The sequence below is a fragment of the Otolemur garnettii genome, unplaced genomic scaffold (assembly GCF_000181295.1).
Source record: "Otolemur garnettii isolate 467f Iridium unplaced genomic scaffold, OtoGar3 scaffold00035, whole genome shotgun sequence".
NCBI lineage: Eukaryota > Metazoa > Chordata > Mammalia > Primates > Galagidae > Otolemur > Otolemur garnettii.
The window spans coordinates 9280907-9303729 of NW_003852430.1; the positions used below are offsets into that span (position 1 = coordinate 9280907).

Here is a 22823-nt window from a genome sequence, read left to right on the forward strand (position 1 = left end):
CAGCTGGCTATTTGATAGGGGAGATGGTTTCTAACTTAAATCTTTCCCTGAAAAGCATTCTACTAGATCAATAATTTAATTTTGAATAAAATGAGAAAAATACTAAAGGAACTTTTTAAATAAGTCGTTTTTAAATGTTAGATATCATAGAACTTTTGGAGTTCAGAGAACTTGGATACATAAAAGTAAATCTTTTGAATGTCAGAATCAGCTATATACTAAAAAAAGATTAACAAAAAATAGTAAAATGTATATAATATGAGGTAGATAAAATATAAATAACTTAGTATAAATAACCCTCCTAAATTATAGTTTATACTTAAAGAAATAACACAGGAGCTCATGCATGCACACACAGTTCTTTAATCTGTATCCTTCTATCAGAGAACTTTTATTAGTCCTTGCATTAGATTAGGTCTGCTCATGAGAAATTCTCTTAAATTTTCTTCCTCTGAGAATATGCCCATTTATTCTTTTATCCTCTAATCACAGTTTCTGTTTTCCCATTTCAGTGTATTATTTATATGTTTATAATCTGATATTAAAAAACAACACTGCTTTGGGGGCAGGACACAATTATAAGAGAGACTTAAATGCAATCAGTGTAATTTAGTTCTTTGTACCTTCAGTGAATCCCAAATAATAAAAAAAAAAGAAAAGAAGCAAAAAAGATATAAACTAGGGAAAACCTAAAAAACAAAACAAAACAAACAAACAAAAAAACACCGCTGCCATGTACACACGTCACAGGAAGACCCATGCCATTCTTCTGCATTCCATGAAAATGAAAAATACCTGCTTGGCACGCTCCCGTATTCTTTTCTTTTCTGTGAGTGTGTGTGTAGACATATACAACATTAATTATATTTTTTCAATAACCCAGTCATGAGTTTGCTTTTGTGTAGTAATAATTCTGAGTTTTATAAGGTGCCTCTGTCAAATGGACAAATAAAACTAAACAGGGTTGCCTGTGTTTCCCCCATCCAGTCCTAACATAAACTATATTTTTTCACTTCTCAAAGAGCTTCACATAGAACACTCTGCTCCAGGTTGACCTAAGTGCTCTTTTCAATTAGTACTGCCCATGTTTCTCCATTGCTCTGGTCTCTTTAGCCTAGAAAAACTGTATAGGTCATGCATGGATGTCCTTCAGAGGCTGTTATCTGGACATTGCTGCACAGAGAAAGTTGAAATAAATAAATAGCAAATAAGTAAAATGGATATATGATAGATAGATAGATAGATAGGCAGGTCAATTACTATCCAAGTGCAGCTGGTGGGGCAAGAAGTGTGTCCGATAATTTCTGTATCTCAGTTTCTTACAGATATTCAATATCCATTATTTGCAGAACAAATGATCAAAATTACATTCAGATTGCATTTAAGGTATGAATGAAACAGGGCATATTTTTAAAAATCCTATTAAATTACAATAATTAAAGTAGACAATACTAGTATTTAATGAGAAAAAAAGACAGAGAAAGAGGATGGCCCCCAAACTAACACATATATAGAAATTTAATGCATGAAAAGTGAGGCACTATAAATGAGCAGAGAAATAAAAGAGCTTTTAATAAATTTTTTGGAGAAAATTCAATATATTTTTGAAAAAAGTTATTAAATTAGATCAAAATACACTTTGATCTACTTATACTTAAATACATTTTGATTAACCTATCATTATCAATTGAAATAATATATTTGCTGGGGGAAGGTGGAAATGGGTAAATTCACACCTATCGGGTATAATGCACACTATCTGGGTTAAGGGAACACTTAGGATTTTGACTCAGTCTGTATAAAAACAAAGTATGTAAAAAAAGAAGGTGCACCCCAACATGCTAAAATTGAAAAATTAAACAAAAATTAAAATAATGTCAAATACATATTGATAATAATATATTCACTATGGGTTAAAGCATTAAAAGTATCATTAATCCTAAAATTATAGTTGGTGAGAATAGAAGAAAATATTTTAAATATTGCCGTATGAAAGGATTTTCAAAGGAGAAATACAATAACAAGAGTCACGAAAAATATAAAAAATTGTACAATCTCACTGATAGTCTTAATTGAAAAAGAAGAGCGCAATATTTATACTACCAAAAAATGTGCTTTTAGAGATTACTGCAGGCGATATTTATAACAGTACAAACAAAATATATAGCTTATCCAGTCTCTACTGGGGAATTTATTAATTACATTTCCTTTCACACCTCAGGTATGGCTTTCACTATCTAAAACAAACAAACATAACATAAATAGGGAACTAAGCTTTTTAAAGCTAATGTGTGTCAGAAAATGTGCTAATTGATTTGTACGCTGTATCTCATTCAATCCTCAAAACAACCTGAGGTAGTTAATATGATTACCCTTGTTGAATAGCTAAAATGTAATTTCAAAATGAAAGTCATATGTCCAAGAACACAGAGCAGGCAGTAAGTAGTAACACAGAGATTGACTCCTAGTGATCCCTCAGTGCAGGTAAGCACTTCCTCACGCCCTCTGAAACCCCACTTACTAAGGATCTAGTCTGTTTCCTGTGGGTCAGGGGATGACCCTCTTACAGCTGATTTTTCCTGATGAGGGGGAGAGATGCAAAGGATTTAATGAAATTCCTATGGTTTCACCATGATAAAACCTTGTAACCCCTGGATTCTTTCCTTTATCATATTACTATCAGTCAAGAAGGATTTAGAAGACCTCCTCCATTCCTCCAAAAAGGCTCATAAGATTCTCAAGCACCAGGAATGTTCACAGTCAGGAACCCAACAGTTCTCAACAGAAGAGGCCTTATACATGAAATACCGTGTGTCAATCACAGCACCACAGACTCCCAAAGATTGAAAGATGGATCCCGAGACATGGGGCATTGCTCACCTCTTGGCATATCCATCCAGTATTTATTTTATACTTGTGAGATCTGGATCAATTTAATCCTGTCTCATCTCTACATATTCACAAATACTTCTGTGTGCTAAGACCAAGGGGGAAGAGGCAGATGATGAAACACAAGCCTTCTGAACCCCTGTTGATAATGGCCACGTCCGGGATTTAGTTTAAGGAGAGCTCCAGATTGCAGAAGTTCATGATCACAGGAGATAAAGTGGGAAAAGGTGGGGGGAAAAAAGGCTGTGATTTGTAGTTTTGTTTGGAGCAGACAGGGAATTACACAGATGAAAGGTGAGAGCTCAATGAAACTATCAACTGTTGAGGAAATGACTCTGAAACCTACAGCAAAGTACTTTGATTTTCCTTTAAAGTTAAATTCTTGGGCTTCTTCCATGACCTAGCAATTATGAATTGGACTGCAATGAACATTCTGATACAGTTATCTTTATTGTAGTGTGATTTTTGGTCTTCTGGATATATACCTAATAGAGAAATTATAGGATCAAATGGCAGGTCTATTTTTAGTTCTTTAAGTGTTCTCCAGATATCTTTCCAAAAGGATTAGTTTGCAATCCCACCAGCAGTATAGAAGTATTCCCTTTTCTCCATATCCACACCAAATTGTGGTATATATACAGCATGGAATACTATGCAGCCATTAAGAAAGATGGAGACTTTATCTCCTTCATGTTTATATGGATGGAGCTGGAACATATTATTTTTAGCAAACTATCCCAAGAATGGAAGAAAAAGTATCCAATGTACTCAGCCCTACTATGAAACTAATTTATACCTGTCATAGGAAAGCTATAACCCAATTTTAGCCCAGGAAAATGGGGAGAGGGGAGAGGGAGGGGAGGGGAGGGGGCAGGGTGAGTGGAGGGAGGGTGATTGGTGGGATCACACCTATGGTTCATCCTATAAGGGTACATGTGAATCTCTCTAAATGTAGAATATAAATGTCTTAACACAATAACTAAGAAAAAGACATGAAGGCTATGTTAACCAGTTGGATGAAAGTACTTCAAATTGTATACAGAAATAGTACACTGTACCCCATGATAGTATTAATGTACACTGTTATGATTTAATAAAAAAAAATTTTGTAAAAAGCCCACAACAATCCATCATCAGTGGAAATCTCACATTAAAAAAAATACTAAATTCTTATGTAGCTTTACTAGAATAATAAACTTACATTAATCCTGATTTTACACTGTGTGCCAGTCCATTCTGTGTCACATGAACACGGATCCTCAATGAGATCTGTGCACCTGAAACACAGAAATTCAATTTTCAGGTAAGTGGACATTAAACCATGATTCGCAGAGAGTTTTACCATTTAAAATTTTCTTTTCTTGTTCAGTTGGAGCAGAGTCTATTCCTGGTTCCTTGAAGGTGACTGGACTGAAAGAACTGATCAATTTTTATTTTTTCCCATCTTCCCAAAGGCAACGGAAAGAAGAAACAGTTTTAAAAGATAAAAAGTGCCTTGAGGGTTATGTAAGACACTGAAGTCTGCTATGGCCACATTGCATTGCGGTGAGGTGTACGCCTTTATACTCCTTCCCTGCCTACAAGGTCAGCAGCACAACTAGGAAAGCAAATCTTCAGCCACTAGCGCGGTGCCTCTGTGATATAGAGGGATCCGTATCTATTCTTCTTTGCCAACTACATCTCCTAAAAATAACCCCACTCTATATTCATACAAACTAATACTCTACCCACGAGCCAGAGTGTTATTATACAATTTTATAGAGTCGTGAAATACCTTCCATATAGGTAGGGATAAACGAATCATTCTAATTAGGAACATTTTATGTACTAAGTATGTGGTATTAACTCTCCACAGAGCAAATAATAGAATGTCTCATTGGCTTACCTGCTACTCCTATTACCCTGAGCAGTTACATTTAAGTATATTAAAATCTAATTAATCCACATGCGTTGCAAATTATTCATGCTAATGAACAGACACAAAAGAAGGGCAGAGATAACACATCAGTACATTGTTTTAGCTAAAACTGGAAGCATCTGTCATCTTAACAGTGCTTAGCTCTTGTTTTAAGAAAAAGCATAATTAAAATAATCTTTATCAACATTCCCTTGACATGACATTTTAAATATTGCAAGTTAAATATACCTTGATAGGGTTAATAATAGAAGAAATAAAAATAGCTACCTTTCATGCAGACAAGGATTTGAGAGGCAATCATTTGCATTTATTTCACAGTGTGTCCCGAAAAACTCACTCTTGCAGTCACAGGTGTAATGATTGATGCCATCAATACAAGCTCCATCATGGAGACAGGGCTCTGATAGGCATTCGTCTATATTTACTTCACAGTCAATACCTATGATAGAACAGACAAGGCAAAACACGAGACCATTTAAATGCAAAACTCAAAGGTTTGTTCCTCATCATAAACAGCACCAAGAAATCAAGACTTCCTCCTCCTAATGATAATGACATCTGGTAGCAAAAGAAAACATTTTTCAAAGTTAAACAAGTTTAGGTCTCTGAATTCACAGAGGACTAATTTAATAGGAGTGAAAAAAACAAAGCCCAAAGTTAATCCATCCAGCAGATTTGTTTTTAAGGTGAGTTGTTTGTTGATTATATTAGTGAATTAATGAATCATATCAAGTTTCCACAATGCATACGGATTCAGAATTTTTAAATAATCATTGAAAGTCAAACATTTCTTACCGACTGGAATTAGGAGAGACTTTGAAGTTTCCCAAATATGGTCTTAGCAAGTCTATTAATGGGCTGTCAGAGATTTCTAAATGTAATCTAACTTTTTTCTAAATACCTGGGGTTTTCAAAGTTCAAGTTGTGAATATTTATTAAAAACCTACCGCGTGCTACCTGTATGCTCAACTAGGGGCACTGATTTTTTTTTTTTAAAGTCTCTGTTAACCCAGAAACGTCGTCAAGGAGACAAATATTTATAGATAGAAACTATGTAGAGAACAGCATAAGCAGAGCCTAAGGAAAAGCAAGACTGTGGTTCAGGTTTCTCATGTTTAAATATCAAGAAAAAGTGGAGAATTCTTATAAAATGGTTAGAGTAATCCTTTTGCCCGTTGTGTCTATTTGCGCTGTGTCCATGTTCTACTTATAACAACTACCCTTGTGATTGAGCACTGTACTGGTGTGCCCTTTCTGAAGGCTTTGAGCATGCTGTGTGAGTTAATGCACATCAGACCTGCAGGGAGACCCCATTAACCCCAACTCACCGGTGAATAAGCGCGGTTCCGAGAATTTAAACAATGCTTCCGGATCACACAGGCCATAAGGGCAGATCAGGGTACATATCCTGTTCCTCTGACCTACTCTTTTAACCATTACTTTAAATTACCTACCCCGCAGATGCCCTGATATGTGTGGAAGTTGCTATGCTAAGTAATATGGTAGGTACCAATCAGAAAATTTGGCTCTTGTAGCCAGCACACAATGTTTACTTGGGAATAAAGATGAGTAATACGTTTATTACAATGAAGAATATAAGAATAATAATAGTAGCTGAAGCATGGAGCCCTCACTACATGCCAGGTACATTAAATCTCAAGAGTTCGTGACACACAGTTTTATTTCCCACTCAGACTCCGTGACCAGAGTCCACTACAGATTCTCTTTAAATTGTCTTCGTTTTCAGACACAGAGCATAATCTGAGACCCTGACATTATTGTTAAGAGGAAAAAGGGCACTTTCCATCCTGTTACATTAGCTTACTCGTGTGACTTGGATAGGCCAATATCATATAAGTGACTGTTTTTTAATTTCTAGTTTATTTATTTCAAAGTATTAATTAAGAAGTACAAGTGCTTTTATTACATGGAGATACTATATAATGCTTAAATCGGGATTTTTGTGTGTGTGTGTATCCATCACCAGAATAGTGTTCCTTGTAATCAACAAATAACTTTTTAATTGCACAACCACCTTCCTGGCAACCCCCTTCTTGGTTTCTCGAGAACGCTATATTGCTTTCTGCTCATATTTACACATCTATTACCTACCACTTAGGAATGAAAACATCTGGCGTTTGCTTTTACACTTCTGACCCACTTTCCTTAGGATAATGGTCTTTAGGTCCCTTTGTATTGCTATGAATGACACTATTTCATTCCTACTTAAGGATGGACAGTACTCCATGCTATATGCGTATATATTCCACATTTTCTTTATCCACTCACAAATGAAAGGCAAGTGGATTAATTCCATATCTTTGAATTGTGCTGTGATGAACATTTAATTTCAAGTGTCCTTTTGATAAAATGACATCATTTCCTTTGACTAGATTCTCAGCAGTGGGACTGAAGGATCCAATGGTAGGTCCACATTTATCACTTTAAGGAATCTTCATACTGTTTTCCATAGAAATTGGACTAATTTGCAGTCCCATCAATGACATATAAGTGTTCCTATCTCTCTGTATCCATGCCAGCATCTATTGTTTTTGGCTTTTAAATAATGGCATTCTTGTAAGAGTAAGGTGGTATCTTGCTGTAGTTTTAATTTGTATGACATGATTAGTCATGTTTGGTTTTTTTTTTTTTTACATGTTTATTGGATAGTAGTCTATCTTCTTATGAAAAGATAGACTTTACCTATGTTTTGATGTTTTTTTTTTCCCTTCCTGATTTGAGTTTTTTATAGAATTCTGGATAGCAACCCCTTCTCAGATGCATATTTTATAAATGTTTTCTCACATTCTTTAGGTTGTCAATTTGTCCTGTTGGTTATTTACTTTGCTGTACATCAGCTTTTTAATTTAATTAAGACCCATTTACTTATTTTTGTTTTTGCTGTATTTACCCTTGGCATCTTAGTCCTAAATGCTTTGCGTAGGCCTATGTCTAAAAGAATCTTTATTACATTTGGTACTTGTATAAAAGTAGAGACATAGACCAATGGAACAAAATAGAGAACCAGAAATAAAATCATCTACCTATGACCAACTGATCTTTGACAAAGCAGACAAGATAAACTGGAAAAAGGATGCCCTTTTTAATAATAGTGCTGGGAAAATTAGATAGCTACATGTAGAAGAATGAAACAGGATCCCCGTCCCTTGTTGTATGCAAAAATTAAGATGGATTAAAGATTTAAATGAAAATTGTAAAGCCATAAAAATTCTAGAAAATGTAGGTGACTCTTAAATCTTCAACCTACACTTCACTGGCCAAACCAAGTCATGTCATCAAGCACAACATAAATGGAATGGGAAAGAATGTCCCTGTTCTAGGAAAGGGAAGACATTTATGACAATAACGATATTTAATCAAGGTACATTATCTCATTTATAAATAAAAGTTATTTATTAGTACTCAGAGTTTTCTTAAGATGATTATAGCAACTAGCTAGGGCCTGGTACATGTTTTACATTCAGTTACTAGTATTTTCCTGATAAATACACAGCTATATTACATCTAATAAATGATTTTGGTGTTTCGGGAGGCACCACTATTGCAATTAATAAGTGAAAAGTCTCTCTGTACAACTATGTAGAATACTGGCAGAGTTGGTGCTGAAATTTTCACTTAAAAAGAGATGGTCAATTACCACAGAAGTTTAGAGGTTGTATGCAAATTAAGGGTCCAAATGATGTTGCTAACCTTTTTGATATTAGAAGAATTGTTCATCATGACTTTGTGCCAACTGGACAAACGGTCTACCAATTTTGCTATTTGAAAGTGTTGAAAGTTTCATGAAAAAGTTAGATAAAAATGACCTGAACTTTTTGCCAACTCATGGCTCTTGCATCATGACAATGCACCAGCTCATACAACACTATCTGTGAGGGAGGTTTGGCCAGTAAACAAATAACTATGTTGGAATACCCTCCTTATCTAAAGATAAAGGTAACATTAAAAGGAAGGTATTTTGATGGCATTAAGTATATCACAGATAATAATACAAGGACAATGATCGGTCCAGAAGAAGAGGTCCAAGATTGTTTTGAAGGGTGAAATAATCACCAGTGTCAGTGCATAGCTTCCCCAGGAGAGTTACTCAAAGGTGACTATAGTGATATTCAGTAATGAGGTATGTAGCACATTCCCTAAGATGAGTTCATGAACTTAATTATAAGATCTCATATAGGCATCAGGAATCTAGAGGCTTTGATCACCAAGGGAGTAATGCTTATACCATATGCAACCATGATAGTCTGTTTTTGAAATTATTGCTATTCTGAGCTCCTTGTCCAAGGAGCCACCAGTCAAAGAATGAAGTTCCTAATATGCTATAAACAGAATGCTGTATCCCCAAATTCACATGTTGAAATCCTAATCCCTGAGGTGATGGTATTAGGAAATGGGCCTTTGGGCAACTGATTAGTTCACAAAGCAGAGCCCTCATGAATGGGATTAGTGCCTTTATAAAATAGGCCCAGGGGGCCCTTCCACCATAAGTCCTTCTACCATGTAAGGACACAGTGATAAGGCACTACCTATGAGCTACAAGTGGCCCTCATCACACAAAAAACCTTCTGCCACCTTGATCTTGGACATTCCATCCTTCAGAACTATAAGAAATAAACTTCTGCTATTTATAAGCTACCCAGCCCCAGCCTGTGGTATTTTGTTATAGAAGCTTGAATGGACTATGACACAGGAGTAACTGATACAGGTGCTCAGTGAGAAGCAGGGTGCTGCTATAAAGTAGGCACAGGGAGGGCTGGAAACAGGACATTAATATTGTCACCAGAATTTCTTTCTTCAGTAGGTGTATGGTCTTAGAGATTCAAAGAATGAATCCATGGACCACAGATCAGTGGTAAGAGAGGCTTTAATGTACAGAAAAGAACACAGAAAAACCACCAGAGATCCTGGGAGAGGGAAAGATCCAAGTCTAAAAATATCCACCTGGGTCTGTCTTAGGGTATATAAGGTTGAATGGGTCTTCTGTAGTTACATTTGGCCAAGACTTGGTAACAAATGAATAAGTACAGGGTGTTCTTCTTGGACAAGATGAATGAGTGCATTAAAGAATGGATGCAGTCCCTTCTGCTCAGGGCAAAGTGAATGAACAATTTCCTTCATGCAATTGCCCAGGCCTAGAAAATTTACATGAGATTGACAGGTCTAGGAAATGGGGGTCCCTATTCATCCCTCAATGGGGGAGCCCTGTATTACCCTTGGGCCTGTGAAATGCTCACAGGGGAGTAGCAGCCAGAGGAGAGCTCTCTAGGTCCAAAGATGGTTCTGGGGTTGGCAGGGGCACCAGTGCAGCCTGTGCAGTGGTCTCCCTCAATTAACCAAAGACCACACAGGCTTAAGTCCCACCAACCACCTCTGCCCCACTTGGTTCTCCAGCTCTGACCTCTCCACATCCCGCTGCACCAACACCCTGGAGTGGCTGGCAGAAGGTGAGACAATTCCTTCCAGGTGCTGGGGCACCACCCATCCTGTATCAATATGATCTACTGGGACAAGTTTTGATAATCTTTTGCTTATTATTGCCAATAAATGCACAAATACAGAAGCCACGGCCTTCCTTGGAGATTAGCCTTCTCAAGCATAAGGTTCTAGGTTATCTCACATGGTAATCCACTAGACCAGCATATCTACTAGCCAAAGATGATGGTAATAAAAACTGCACAGGAGAAAAGTGAATACTTTTCTGAAGTACTAAGACCAGCTTCATTGACAGAAATTGCAATTCTTCCTAATAATCCTCCTCTTATACATTTACCTAGGAAGGGACACATTAAAAATTTGAGGTATCAGTTTCCAAATGACATATACTTATTTCAGAGAGCAGGTAGGTCTGAGCAGCACAGTGGGTTCACTATCATAGAGGTAAGCCATGTACATCCGGGTCCCCATTCAGAACAGCACTTAATCTCCACAAATGCTGAAGAGAGTACCTTCCAACCACCCTCAGGAACTGAACTGCCCTGGGCTAAAGGGGGCTGCCTTGTCCAAGTTTAGGTACCTCCATAGTTTCTGTGAGTTGTATGAGGCTAACTCAACATGGCTGCCTCCACTTTAGAGTTCCCAGAGGGATTAACTGAGGCTTCTGTTATAAAGAAGCCTAAATCAGGGCAGTTCCTGTGGCTCAGAGGAGTAGGGTGCCAGCCCCATATGCTGGAGGTGGTGGGTTCAAAACCTAGCCCTGGCCAAAAATGGCAAAAAAAAAAAAAAAAAAAAAAAAATCCTAAATCCTAAATCTTAACATCTTCCTTTTCCCGTCCTACTTTTTTCTTCCTTATAGACATTACCACTACGAGCCCTCCCTCATCAGTCACCAGCATGTAAATGTCAGTCTCCTTCTTGGGAAGTCTGACTTATGAAAAATTATCCAGGAAATAAATATTTTCCTTAGAAATACCTTTTAATTGTTGGCCAGAAAATCAAAAGAAATTGAAAGTATATAAAGTAGTTATTAACAAAACATATATCATTAGAAAAAAGAATCTTAGCCTATAAATACTAGATATATTAAGCCCTGGGTTAAACTATCATGAATTAAACATTTAATTAACAATCATTTTGCTAATATTCTCATTGTTTAGAAAGATTTTATGGGATATTATGTCTATTTTCAAAAGCTCTCCAAGGAACTTTTACTGATGCTTTATTTTTCTGTCTATAAATATCACAGGATTGGACAGAGGCTTTTAAAATTCATTACAGCCCTCCTTAGAGCTTTGGGCAAAGGACAAGTATCAATAAATATTTGATGATAAAAATGATGATGATTATAATGATGTTCATTTAGATCTTGTCTCCCCACATCTTTTCTGCTTCTTTTATGAAAGGAATGAGGGTGACTCTTCACAATTAGGCCATGATAAAATGAAGAATCCTCTCTCTTAGCCTTCATTACCCCAGGAATATGGCCTGGCATTTGAGGGCTTCACAGTTCATTGGAAAAGTCATAAAAACAATTATTATGTCATTAAGAAGAAGTTTTGAAGAAGAGATTCAAAATACCCTCTACAAAATTGCTAAGACAAGCAAGAACAATATTCTGATTCATGTGAGTCCCATACTGTCTTTAGATCATAGTAAATGGGTGAGTCAAGAAAGGCATAAAAGGGAGGCATGTGTTTCATCAGGAAATTATCTCCAGAGCTTTGAAAAGTCACAAGTTGTTCAAGGTGAAGACGTGCAGTGTATATGTAAGTACAAACAGGCATATGAGAACTGATTAAAAATGGAAGACTTCAGATGACAGTATTAATAAGGGAGTTTACAGATGAGTCATATTCCAGTTCCAATATATAATCACTTATTAACTCAAGACCCTCTGTTTTGACTCAGATTAACATGTTTAAATATTGTTGGAACTTACAAACTTCACAGAGTCATACATACCAACTCCCATTAATACTTATAAATTCAGAGAAATTTATTTCAAAAAATTATTTGATCTCTTGTGTATATATGGTAGAAAATACCTTATCATTCAAAGTACTATTTAATTAATAGATTCTGGTGTGGTTCAAACCAACACTACAGGGTTCTCTTTGTATGAGGTAATGAAACTACTCAAAGTCATAGAAACAGAGTCTAGAACAGGGGTTGCCAGAAGCCAGTGGGAGGAGGAATTGAGGAGTTGTTGCTTGATGGGAATAAAATTTCACTTAGGGAAGATGAATAAGTTCTAAAGATATGCTGTATAACAGAGCGCCTGTACTTACCAATATGGTAAGTGCACATTAGAATATGTTGTGAGGATAAATCTCATGTTAACTGTTCTTACCACAAAAATGTTGATCAGTAACCCAGGAAAGAATATGAGGTAATGGATATGTCTACATATTATCTTGACTATGGCAATGGTTATCATGAATATATGCATATGTCCAAATTCGCCAAATATGCATATTAAATGTGCAAAAATGTTGTATATTATATTATTATGTATCATAAATCTGAAAATAAACTGCAATCAATTATGTACAAAAAAATACATTTGTTCTCACAGAGCTACTATGAGAATTAAATAGCCTGGCCAAAGTTACTGCATTGCAAGTACCACAAAGGGCACATTTTGGAAACTTATTCTAGGCTAGTGTAAAGAGTGCTGCAAATGTTCCTGGGTGCGTCCTTGAGCCCTGACTATCAGATCTCCACCTTCCAACTCATAAGTCTAAAAATTGAGATTATTAGGACTAATTTTAAGGTTAATTACATATAAAGATATATCATAAGATCCTCTGTTTCTGCTGATGCATACTTTATGCCTTCTACTTCAACACTGCAACCTTATTTTATTTCAACCTGTCTGCACATCACAGTCTTTACGTAGTAGAGGAATTCCTTCAGGTAAACTACTCTGAATGGGATCTAAAACAAGTTTGCCATCAAAAAAATTTGGAAAGAAATAATGATTTCATAGAAAAAATTAGGTTTTAGGCTACTCGTGTGTAAGTATGAAAGAATATTTAAAAATGCTTAAAATGTGTATACAGGACACTTTTGCTTCAAATAAACAAGGCTGATATTAAGTAGAATATGCTAATATGACTAGTACAAAAGTACTGAAATACTTATGTAACTAACCACTGGGTATTTCTCCCCCATCTTGGTAGCCCCAACCTCTCTACAATGACTGCCAGACAGCTCCAGGATCTGTTAACTGAGAGGTAAAAGGTGGCAGAAAAATATCAGGGCACGCATGTCCCAAACCTTTCATTACATTCTTAATTATACCTCTGAGGATAAATATGACAAATAAATGAAAATCGTTTCCCACACCCATAAGCCCACATTTACTTAACTTTTTTAAAATTTAACAACCTCGCTGGCTTGTAACATTTGTATTTTACAACAATTAGAAATGAATTAGTTAAGCTTTCATTGCCATTGTTAGTTAAAATTCTACTCCCACAAAGGGGGAATGCACATTAAGTGCTTGAAATTTTTCCTTAATAATTAAAAAAACACTGAGATTAAAACACATAAATTGTATGATTGGAAGCCGATAAGTGGAATCATTTTTACAGAGTCTTGGAGATCTCAACCAAAAAACTTATGACATTTTGCAATATATGTTTCTTTCATTTCTTAAAATTCCTACCAAGAAACTAGAGATCAATGAAAAACTCAGTTTTTATTCCTCATTTGAATGGGCCCCAAGCCAGGGTTTGATGAAATTTAAAGATTTTGTTTGTCCCTTACCCTTGAGGTTGTGCACAGATACCTTCTGACATGAAGATTGATTTAAGTTCAGAGAGTCAATCGGACACATCTGAGAGAACCCCTCTGGGAAAACAAGGCGACTACCAGTCACTCAGCCCAAGCTCTGAAACAAAACACTCCAACTAGAAAATAAATGTTCCTTCTCAGAAACTAAAAAGGACCTGACACTCATAAAATTTTGAAGACCCTCTTCAAGTAAGAACTCCCATGATTACAAATGAAAAATTAGGCACCATACCTTAAAAGAACCCCTTTTACAGGGAGGGCCTAAAGTTTGAACTCATTAGCTTCACAGTAAATTCACCTGTAGTTGTTATTATTCTTAATACAGAGCTACAAGTAAAAAATTGGAAAGTTTTATGATTCATATAATTTCCATTGTTCTCCATGTGCCAAATTCCACAATGTACTCAAGTAGGAAGGACACTTCAAAGACAAAGCCAGTTTTGTCATAGAACTGAAAATCTATAATTAAAAATATCAAGTAACCGTGTCAGCTTCAGATTGAATATTCCAACATTAAAAGACTATCTAATTGGAAGTTCTTGTTTCAGTCCTTTAATCAACAGCACAACATTTTGCTTATGCAAAAGGCACAGGGCATGGCTTGTGAGTTGATTCACAGTTTGATGACAGAGAGTCATGTTTCTGAAGTGGCATTTTAAAACCAATGTCTCTGTAATGCTTAATCTTAAAAACCATTTAAAATGAACTGTTAAGTGATAATTATAGAACTTCCCTTCTCTATTTCAGTTTATGATTTACAATAAATTTTGTATGTGTCATTTTGATATACACACAATCTATCAAATTGATGTTATCCACACGTCACAGAGGAGATTCACTGAACATTGTGTTGTTGAGTGACTCTGTCCAATATTAAACTGTAGTGAAAGCAAGCTTCAAAGTGGTGTCTCCCTCTTATTTAAAATGAGTGGCCAACGTGTGTTACAGAGGAATCAAAGGAATTGATGCTTAATAGGTGTAAAAATACAGCAATATGTAAGTAGATAGAATAAATGATATTTGAAAGCACAACAAAGTGACTATAATCAACAATATCTTAAGAGTATACCTTGCTGTGATTAATTCACATTGTATCCCTGTATCAAAACATCCATGTGACCTATAAAGATATACACGTACGACTATTATGTACCCATAATAATTAAAACTAATTAAAAATTGCAAAGATACAATAATGTACTAGTAAATGTTTAACCAGCTTCTAGAAGAAAAAAATTAGGAAGCAAGGGCATATTTATAATATTTTCTACTTTCCCTGGTGTAATCCTCCCATCTACTCCTATTTCATTGTACCAAATTTTGTCCACTAGTTCACAAGATTTATAAAAAATTAATATTCCACTCTCGTGAGTTGCCATAGCTGGATCCATCATGCCACTGGAACGGTGTCTCCTCTCCTGGTTGTTAATTCGAGGTTGAACAGAGTATTAGCATAAAAGCATTAGGAAGGGCAATTGAGGTGGCCAGTTGGTGGGAGAAGCTGGAATAACTGGAGAAAATGTGTGTTGTGTGTGTATGTGTGTAGCACAGAAAATTCCTCAAAATATTATAGGATAATATAGCTGATAACCAGCACAATGAGACTGAGAATTATAAGGTAACTTAAAAAAATTTTAAGCACTAAGATCACAATAAAAATCATTTTTATTAACACTCATTCATTTATCCTTCTACACTAGGTAAGTACTGTGAAAATAGCATGGCCCCAGGCTTCAGTACAACTGGTATCCTCATTTTACAGATACAAAAACAGCTAATGAGATGATATATAACCTCTTTAAGATCTGAGCTGAGATTCAAACCAAGAAGTCAAATATAAGAGTATACACTAGTAAAGATTCAAATAAATAGTGTGTATAATATAAGAAATTTAAATTTTATGTTGAAAAAATTTAAATTTAAAACCGTGCCAAGGCTAGAGACAACGAATGCAGTAAAGTGGAAGTTGTATCAATTCAGTTGTAAATCAATAAAGCCTAAGTGGGGAGGATAATAGTAGCCATAGAGATAAGGGACACATAAAAGCCATCTCCACGTCTCTTAGACTCATCATCAAATGCCTCTTTCTTCTTCATTTTTACTGTAAAACCATACAATTGTTTAAGAGAAATTAGCTAAATAAAAGCAAGCAAAAAAAATCTGTCTAATTCTACATTGCATATTTTTTATACAATGCATTTTTATGTTTTAAATTATCCACATTCTTTAATACATACATTGGCACTTTCATGCTGAAAAAAGTTGTTATCAACATACTTTTAAGATGTTATGATGTTTTTTCACATGGTGATAATGGTCATCAGTAATATCATTTTAATGTTGACAATATAGACAGGAGAACCTCAGTTAGTGGACCACCCAAGTGGACTATAACAAACTGGTCAATATATGGAGGTGGTTGACATAAAGAACTAGACCCAGGTACCGATACATACATGTACTTTATTTCTTGTACACTTTTTTTTGAGACTATCACACAAAATCACACATAATCGAAACCCTCAAAGCATACATACGGTATCATATAAAATCAATCCATTTATTATTTTCTCATGCTTTAATCATTCTTTCTGATAAAAGAGCCAATCTTGATTTGTTTCTTATTGTTATTACAAATGGAAGTGGAGAAAGAACTCTTGATGCTGGTTATTCCACTCAGCACACTTGGAATTTTTTCAGAAAAAATGACCGCAACTGCATTATCAGACGACTGACATTCTTTTCTTCTGGATTCTCTGCAATTTCTGTGTCATTCTTCCTGGCTCCTTCCACTTTGTCAGCTGCTTCATGCACTTTCATGCTGATCCCTACTTAGATCAGTATTTCTTGGAAAATTGCTTCTTCATTACAGGTTGTCACCTCATTATCCATTGCGATAAAACTCTTTTGAATTCTGCCATGGAAGATGGACTGTCTGATGGGGTCAAGTGTCGTGTTCTTGGGTTGTGACAAATCCAATTTTCTCGAAACACTTCTGTATTGTTTTTGTCTGAACTTTATTCCAAGCAGATCCAGAGGACAGCATCCAGAGTGTTAGCTAATACAGGAGATGAAGTTGCTTCCACAGGTGAACCACATGTCTGTGTTCAGTAATGATTCACTGTAAAAGGTGGGCTAGGTGTTGCATTTTAAATATTTTGATGGTTCCTTGGCAAGAGGTTGGTGGGGTTTTTTTTTTTGGCCAGGGCTAGGTTTGATCCCACCACCTCCAGCATATGGGGCCAGCGTCCTACTCCTTTGAGCCACAGGAGCCGCCCCATGAGGTTGGTATTTTGAGGTTGTGTTTAGAGGCAGAAATTCCGGTGTCACATTTGTGAGATGATTCACTTCCAAGTATCCAGAACAGCTGTCTATTGTCATTGGAATAGACCATTTCTTCTTCATCATTTCTCAATAAAAAAACTGTTACCTTTTCATTAAATAGGGCATAAATCATCTATGCACGTTTGTTTGAAGTCAAAGTGACACATTGCCAATTTATCAAACACCAAGGGCTTTAGTTTCAGAACTATAAAACATTCTTTGGAAAGTTTTCCCACTCTTGTCTCCTTTCACAAAAGAGCTCCTGCCAGGCATCATGTTGAAAGAGTTCACGCTCATCAATGTTAAAGGAATATCTTTGAAGCCTCTGGTGAAGTCTGGGAGTTTTGGATGAATTCTTCCACAACTTCTACTGGAACTTCATTGGATTCACTACACAAGACATTCTGGGAGATCTTTATGTTGCAGTTTAAATTTCTCCATCCAACCATTTGGTGCTTGGAAATCTGCCACCCCAAGTTTTTGAGCAACTTCTTGGATCATCAGCCTGGAGATTTGTCAATGGCTGCCCTCATTTGTTTGAACCAGTTTAATGTGGCTTCGTTGACTTCATCAAGGGAAGTTCTCCTTTTCCACTATAGGTCTCTAATTTCCTTACCAGCTCTCCCCAAGTACTCACATTCACATTTTTGGATGTTGTTGACTGTGTTCTTACTAACATCAACAAATTACAATCTCTTTTTCAGCTGCTGCTTCCCAGAAAATATAAAAGATCAAACTTTTCCTTCAGTGTCAGCTCTCTGAGTTCTTTCCCTTGGCCCATCATGTCTCTATTAACTATGAAATTTTCCAGTAATTTTAGGATGTACCTAAATTCAGACCACTCAGTTTTTCAAGTTGAAAAAATCTCCAACAATATATAAACAATAGGACATTGGCCTGATCTAACATGTAGAAATAATAAAACATGAATAAAGAATTGATACAAAAGACAAAATAATAGGACTAAAGGGAAACATCTGCCGTTTCTACCTCTCATTGTAGAGTGGACTCCACTGGTCAAGTATGGAGTATAAATAAATATTGTATGTCACAGTCCAAGTGGTCAAGATACAACTTATAGAGTTGTTCAACATATGGAGGTCAGTCTTACATTGAGTACATGTGGTGTATGTACATGAGGTCTACAAAAATTAGGTCAACTTAAGAAGGTAGTCAATGGAAGGAGATGGTCAACCGTGAAGGTTAACTTGCAGGTTATTCTGTGAAGAATATGAAGCATAATCTATTTAATTATTTTCATAAGAATGGAGATTTTTTTAAACATTGTACTAATATAAATAACTAATGAAGATTTTTATACGTACACACACATATGCAGAAGGTGCCAAAAACTGAATACACTTTTTAAGTAAGAAAAAAAAAACTGTTTTAAAATTGCAATATTCAATACATGCCAGTAACATTTATTATTTTGTATATTGTATCTCGTGTCTCTTGTCAAATGTGACTTTAGTATACATTTTTTCAGTACCCTCCATATATTCTTTTGGGTTATACTTTTTTCTAGATAAATTATACAGGGAATTTTTTTAAGGTAAAATTACTATGTCAAATAAATGAATATCCTCACTGGCATTTATCTCACCTGCAGGCAGTAATATGTTTATTAAAACAGTGAGGCATAATTTTTTATTAAAAATGGCTATTAAAAAAATACCAGTGCACAGTGGTGGCAAAGATGCTGTCACCAAACGAGCACATGCTTACATTCCCTATAGGGCTCCAAAGTGTAAGAACCTGCCAAAATGTAGAAAATGGCATAATTTAGCAAGCAGTTTATCCAAATGCTATAAGTGACAAATGTGGACAAAAAATCATGTTTAGAATTCTGCTTTAGAAAATTATCTCAAAGAAGTGATCAGAAAAGTTTCAAAATGTGCCTGGAAACATTATTATTTTGGTAAAAGTGACAAATTGGAAAATACATAGATGGACATTAGAAATTCAGTAATTATATCCTTATGATGAAATTTTAGCTGGCTATTAAGAACCATGCTGTGGGAAATTAACAAACAAATGGAGGACTTGCAGATTCTGCAATGGCTGAGTGAGAATTCATGTGACTAAATCCTCTGTCCTGCATTAAACAAGCCTTATTATATTGCCCAAATCCTGTTATAGCACTATATGATTGTTATTGTTTACTTATCATAGTATTTTAAAATCTTTACTTTTTAGGATTTTCTGTAATTTTCATATTTCTCCTTTACATATGTATTTTTGAGAAAAATTATATTATGATGAGTTAGACTTAGATTCTGAAAACACATTTGATAAAATTGGCATCCTTTCCTGATGAAAGCTCAAAAAAGTAGGAATATCAGAAATATACCCAAGTACAACGGAGGTAGATATGTCAGACCTATAGCTAACATCATACTGAATGGAGAGAAGTGGGAAGCTTTTCCCCCAAAACAAGGAACAAAACAAGGATACCCACTTTCAGCACTTTTATAATGGAAGTTAATGTTAGAGCAGTGAGAGAAGAGAAAGAAAGGGCGTTACAACCAAAAAGGAGAAGTCAAATTGTTCTTGTTTGCAGACAACATGATCATAGAGGTAGAAAACCCTAAAGACACTAGGAAAAAAAAATCCTAAAACTCTATTACTCTACTGCTAGAAGTAATAATTTAGTAAAGGTGTAGGATATAAAGTTAACACACAAAAATCAGTCGCATGCCAATAGCAAACTGTCTCCAAAAAATGATTTTAAAAAATAATAATGGATTTTTTCACATCCTTTACATATTACCAATTTGTTTTCAAAGCATCACACTGATTTCTGACAACAGTACTATTTCTGCATTTTTAGTTCAACTGCACTGATGCATCGTTGCTTAGTCTTTTATTTTTAGTGCCCATGTGCCATTTAGTTTTATATGCTTTTCATAAACATGGCATAGTCTGGGATTTGGCTTTGAATCTGCTCCAAGACTTTGCCTCTTAAGAGGGTAATTTAAAGACATTTATGCTTGTTTAGGATTTATTACTTCTGGCTCTGCATCTGGCAGCCTTTCTCTAATTTTTTTTTTTAATTTTCCTTTTCCTTCTTGCCCCTCCTCCACATAATTCTCTCTCCTGCTTTTTTCTCCCCCGGTCTCTCCTCTCTTTGATTCCCACTGTTCAATTCTTTCATTAATGTACACACTGCTTGAAAGAAAAGACTTTAGGACTTTCTCTTTCATCTTTCTTTTAAATACAGTGTGCAAAACACTCTGATTTCTGAATGGATGATTCCATAGCTTAGAATTTAAATATTTGTCAAATTTGTCACACAACTGGAATTATCTTAAACTTCACTCACATCACAATTAAACCTATTGAATGATATACTTCCAGTTATTATTTTAGAAATATAAAAAATAAATGCACAACTCTTTATTGAACACTATTGTTTCATTTTCTCTATCCTTATATCATTTTAATTTTGGTCTGAAACTCATGTTATTTTGTAAAAATATTGTTTTGCCTTTTTCTATTTATAAAACATAGGAATAGTTAAACTTTCCGCCAATAACACTAGTGATTTTTTTGTTTAGGAAGGTATTTATCTGTACCAATAACTGTACTAGGCTTAACATAGTAAGGATTTTTTTAATTTTTATTAAAAAAAAACATTCAAATGCAAGAATTCTCTTTCTTGTTTTAACTAGCAGTAATTTTCTGTATGTTTTGGGTGCACTTATGGATTTTTTTTTTGTTGGAAAGACACTCAGCTAACCTATCCTCTGAGATCATAGATCTGAGAATACATTTCTGTGGTCTTCTCAGGCTATGGCAGTTTGGATACTGTTTATTTGGACAACATATGTTAACTGATTCCCACATCACTGCTGTACCAATTGTTGAAGAAGAGGTGAAAACATAAAAACATGATGATTTTTATTCTTCTGAAATGGTTCCAGTCAAAATAAATTCTGAGTGAGCTGATAATATAGGAATATGTTCCTACATCTCATCCAACTTCTTATTACAATAAACCTAAGACTGACGGACACAAATATTTTGACTCATCAAAACAAGAATGTGGGGTATAATTGTGCCAAACTTAATGCTTATTTGTTACTCTCGTACATTAATCCCTTGTAGCTGAAGACCTAGGGCCAAAAGCTTATAAGGGCAGCTCTTTTAGTGGTGGCTAGTTTTCTTAAGGGTCCCGCTATTAGTTAAATGCGGTTTAACTAGTATACAGAGTGTTTACATGCTTGAAAACACAGTTAAAATTTATGTCATTAGACATTATTTTCCTTTGGAAAATGAATTGAAGTATCTGTAAGAATCACGGATACATAACAAGTAGCTATCATAGTGAGTCTCCCTCTCTCTCTGTCTGCACATACCACATACACACAGCTGTTACTTCATGTGCATCAAATGAGTGTTTATTTGACTTTATTTCATTAAATGAATGCTATCAGAATTGGTGGATTTCATCTTTACACAGATTTTCTGTGGATCTGTGTGAGAACAAAGAACCGAAATTCATTCATTTTGTGTCCTTATTCTCTACTTATAACATTTTGGTTGAAAGCTTGGTTAGTTTTCACTATATATCTATATTTTATTCATTTCTATATCTATATTTTATATCTATATTTTGTTCATTTCTAAGTGTGAACTCTAAGCAACAAGGAGAAGCTACAGTTCCATTGTAAACTGCAATCTGTACTGAGAACCTCAATATTAAAAAACAGGTTAGAAAAAGGTAGACATATATAGGATTTAAAGTACTAGGTTTAATTTTTACCTTCTCAGGTCTTACCAATTATATATTCTATTTATAATCCAAATTCTGTTCTTATACTTCATGATTAACATTTTGTAATTAAAAACATTTTGCCATGCTTTTGAGATCTGCCCTTATTTCTGCTGCATTGATCCAGTGCAAATGTATTGAATTACTTTTTGCTTGAGCAGTCGACTATAAATACAATGAAAATCTATTATTTCATTTTAGAAGTTAGATTGGATACATAAATTTCATTAGTCATTAGTCAATTACCAATCCCATACGTGCTTTTTGTAGACCCAACCAGTTACACAATGAACAATTACTACAAAAATACCAAATACTATCACACCACACGATCCTTCACATTTTGTGTACGCTGATGATAGTGTGTTATATTTCTACATAGGAATGTTCCCTTATAGAACAGATTCACAGGAAATGAGCTTGTCATTAAAAATTACTGGTGGCTCGGTGCCTGTGGCTCAAGCGGCTAAGGCACCAGCCACATACACCTAAGGTGGCGGGTTCGGATCCCCATCCCAGGCCCGCCAAACAACAATGACAACAAGCCACCATTACCCCTCTTAAAAGATACTTCCTCCAGTGGCTAACACTGTCACTCCTCTACTCCCACTGCTCAGACAGCCACCTCACATTTATTGCCTCCCCTTTAAATACTGAAGC

At 35.3% G+C, this 22823-nt stretch overlaps 1 protein-coding gene across 1 annotated transcript in view; it reads right to left on the bottom strand.

Annotated features, from left to right (window-relative positions):
* EYS (eyes shut homolog (Drosophila)) overlaps positions 1-22823 on the bottom strand; it is a 1547934-nt gene that overhangs the window by 929164 nt on the left and 595947 nt on the right. Inside the window, exons 19-20 of the mRNA XM_012805052.1 lie at positions 5075-5246; positions 4091-4166 (exon numbers count right to left, since the gene is read on the bottom strand). Of these exons, the coding sequence (XP_012660506.1) occupies positions 4091-4166; positions 5075-5246 (248 nt within the window). The remainder of the gene's footprint in view (positions 1-4090; positions 4167-5074; positions 5247-22823) is intronic.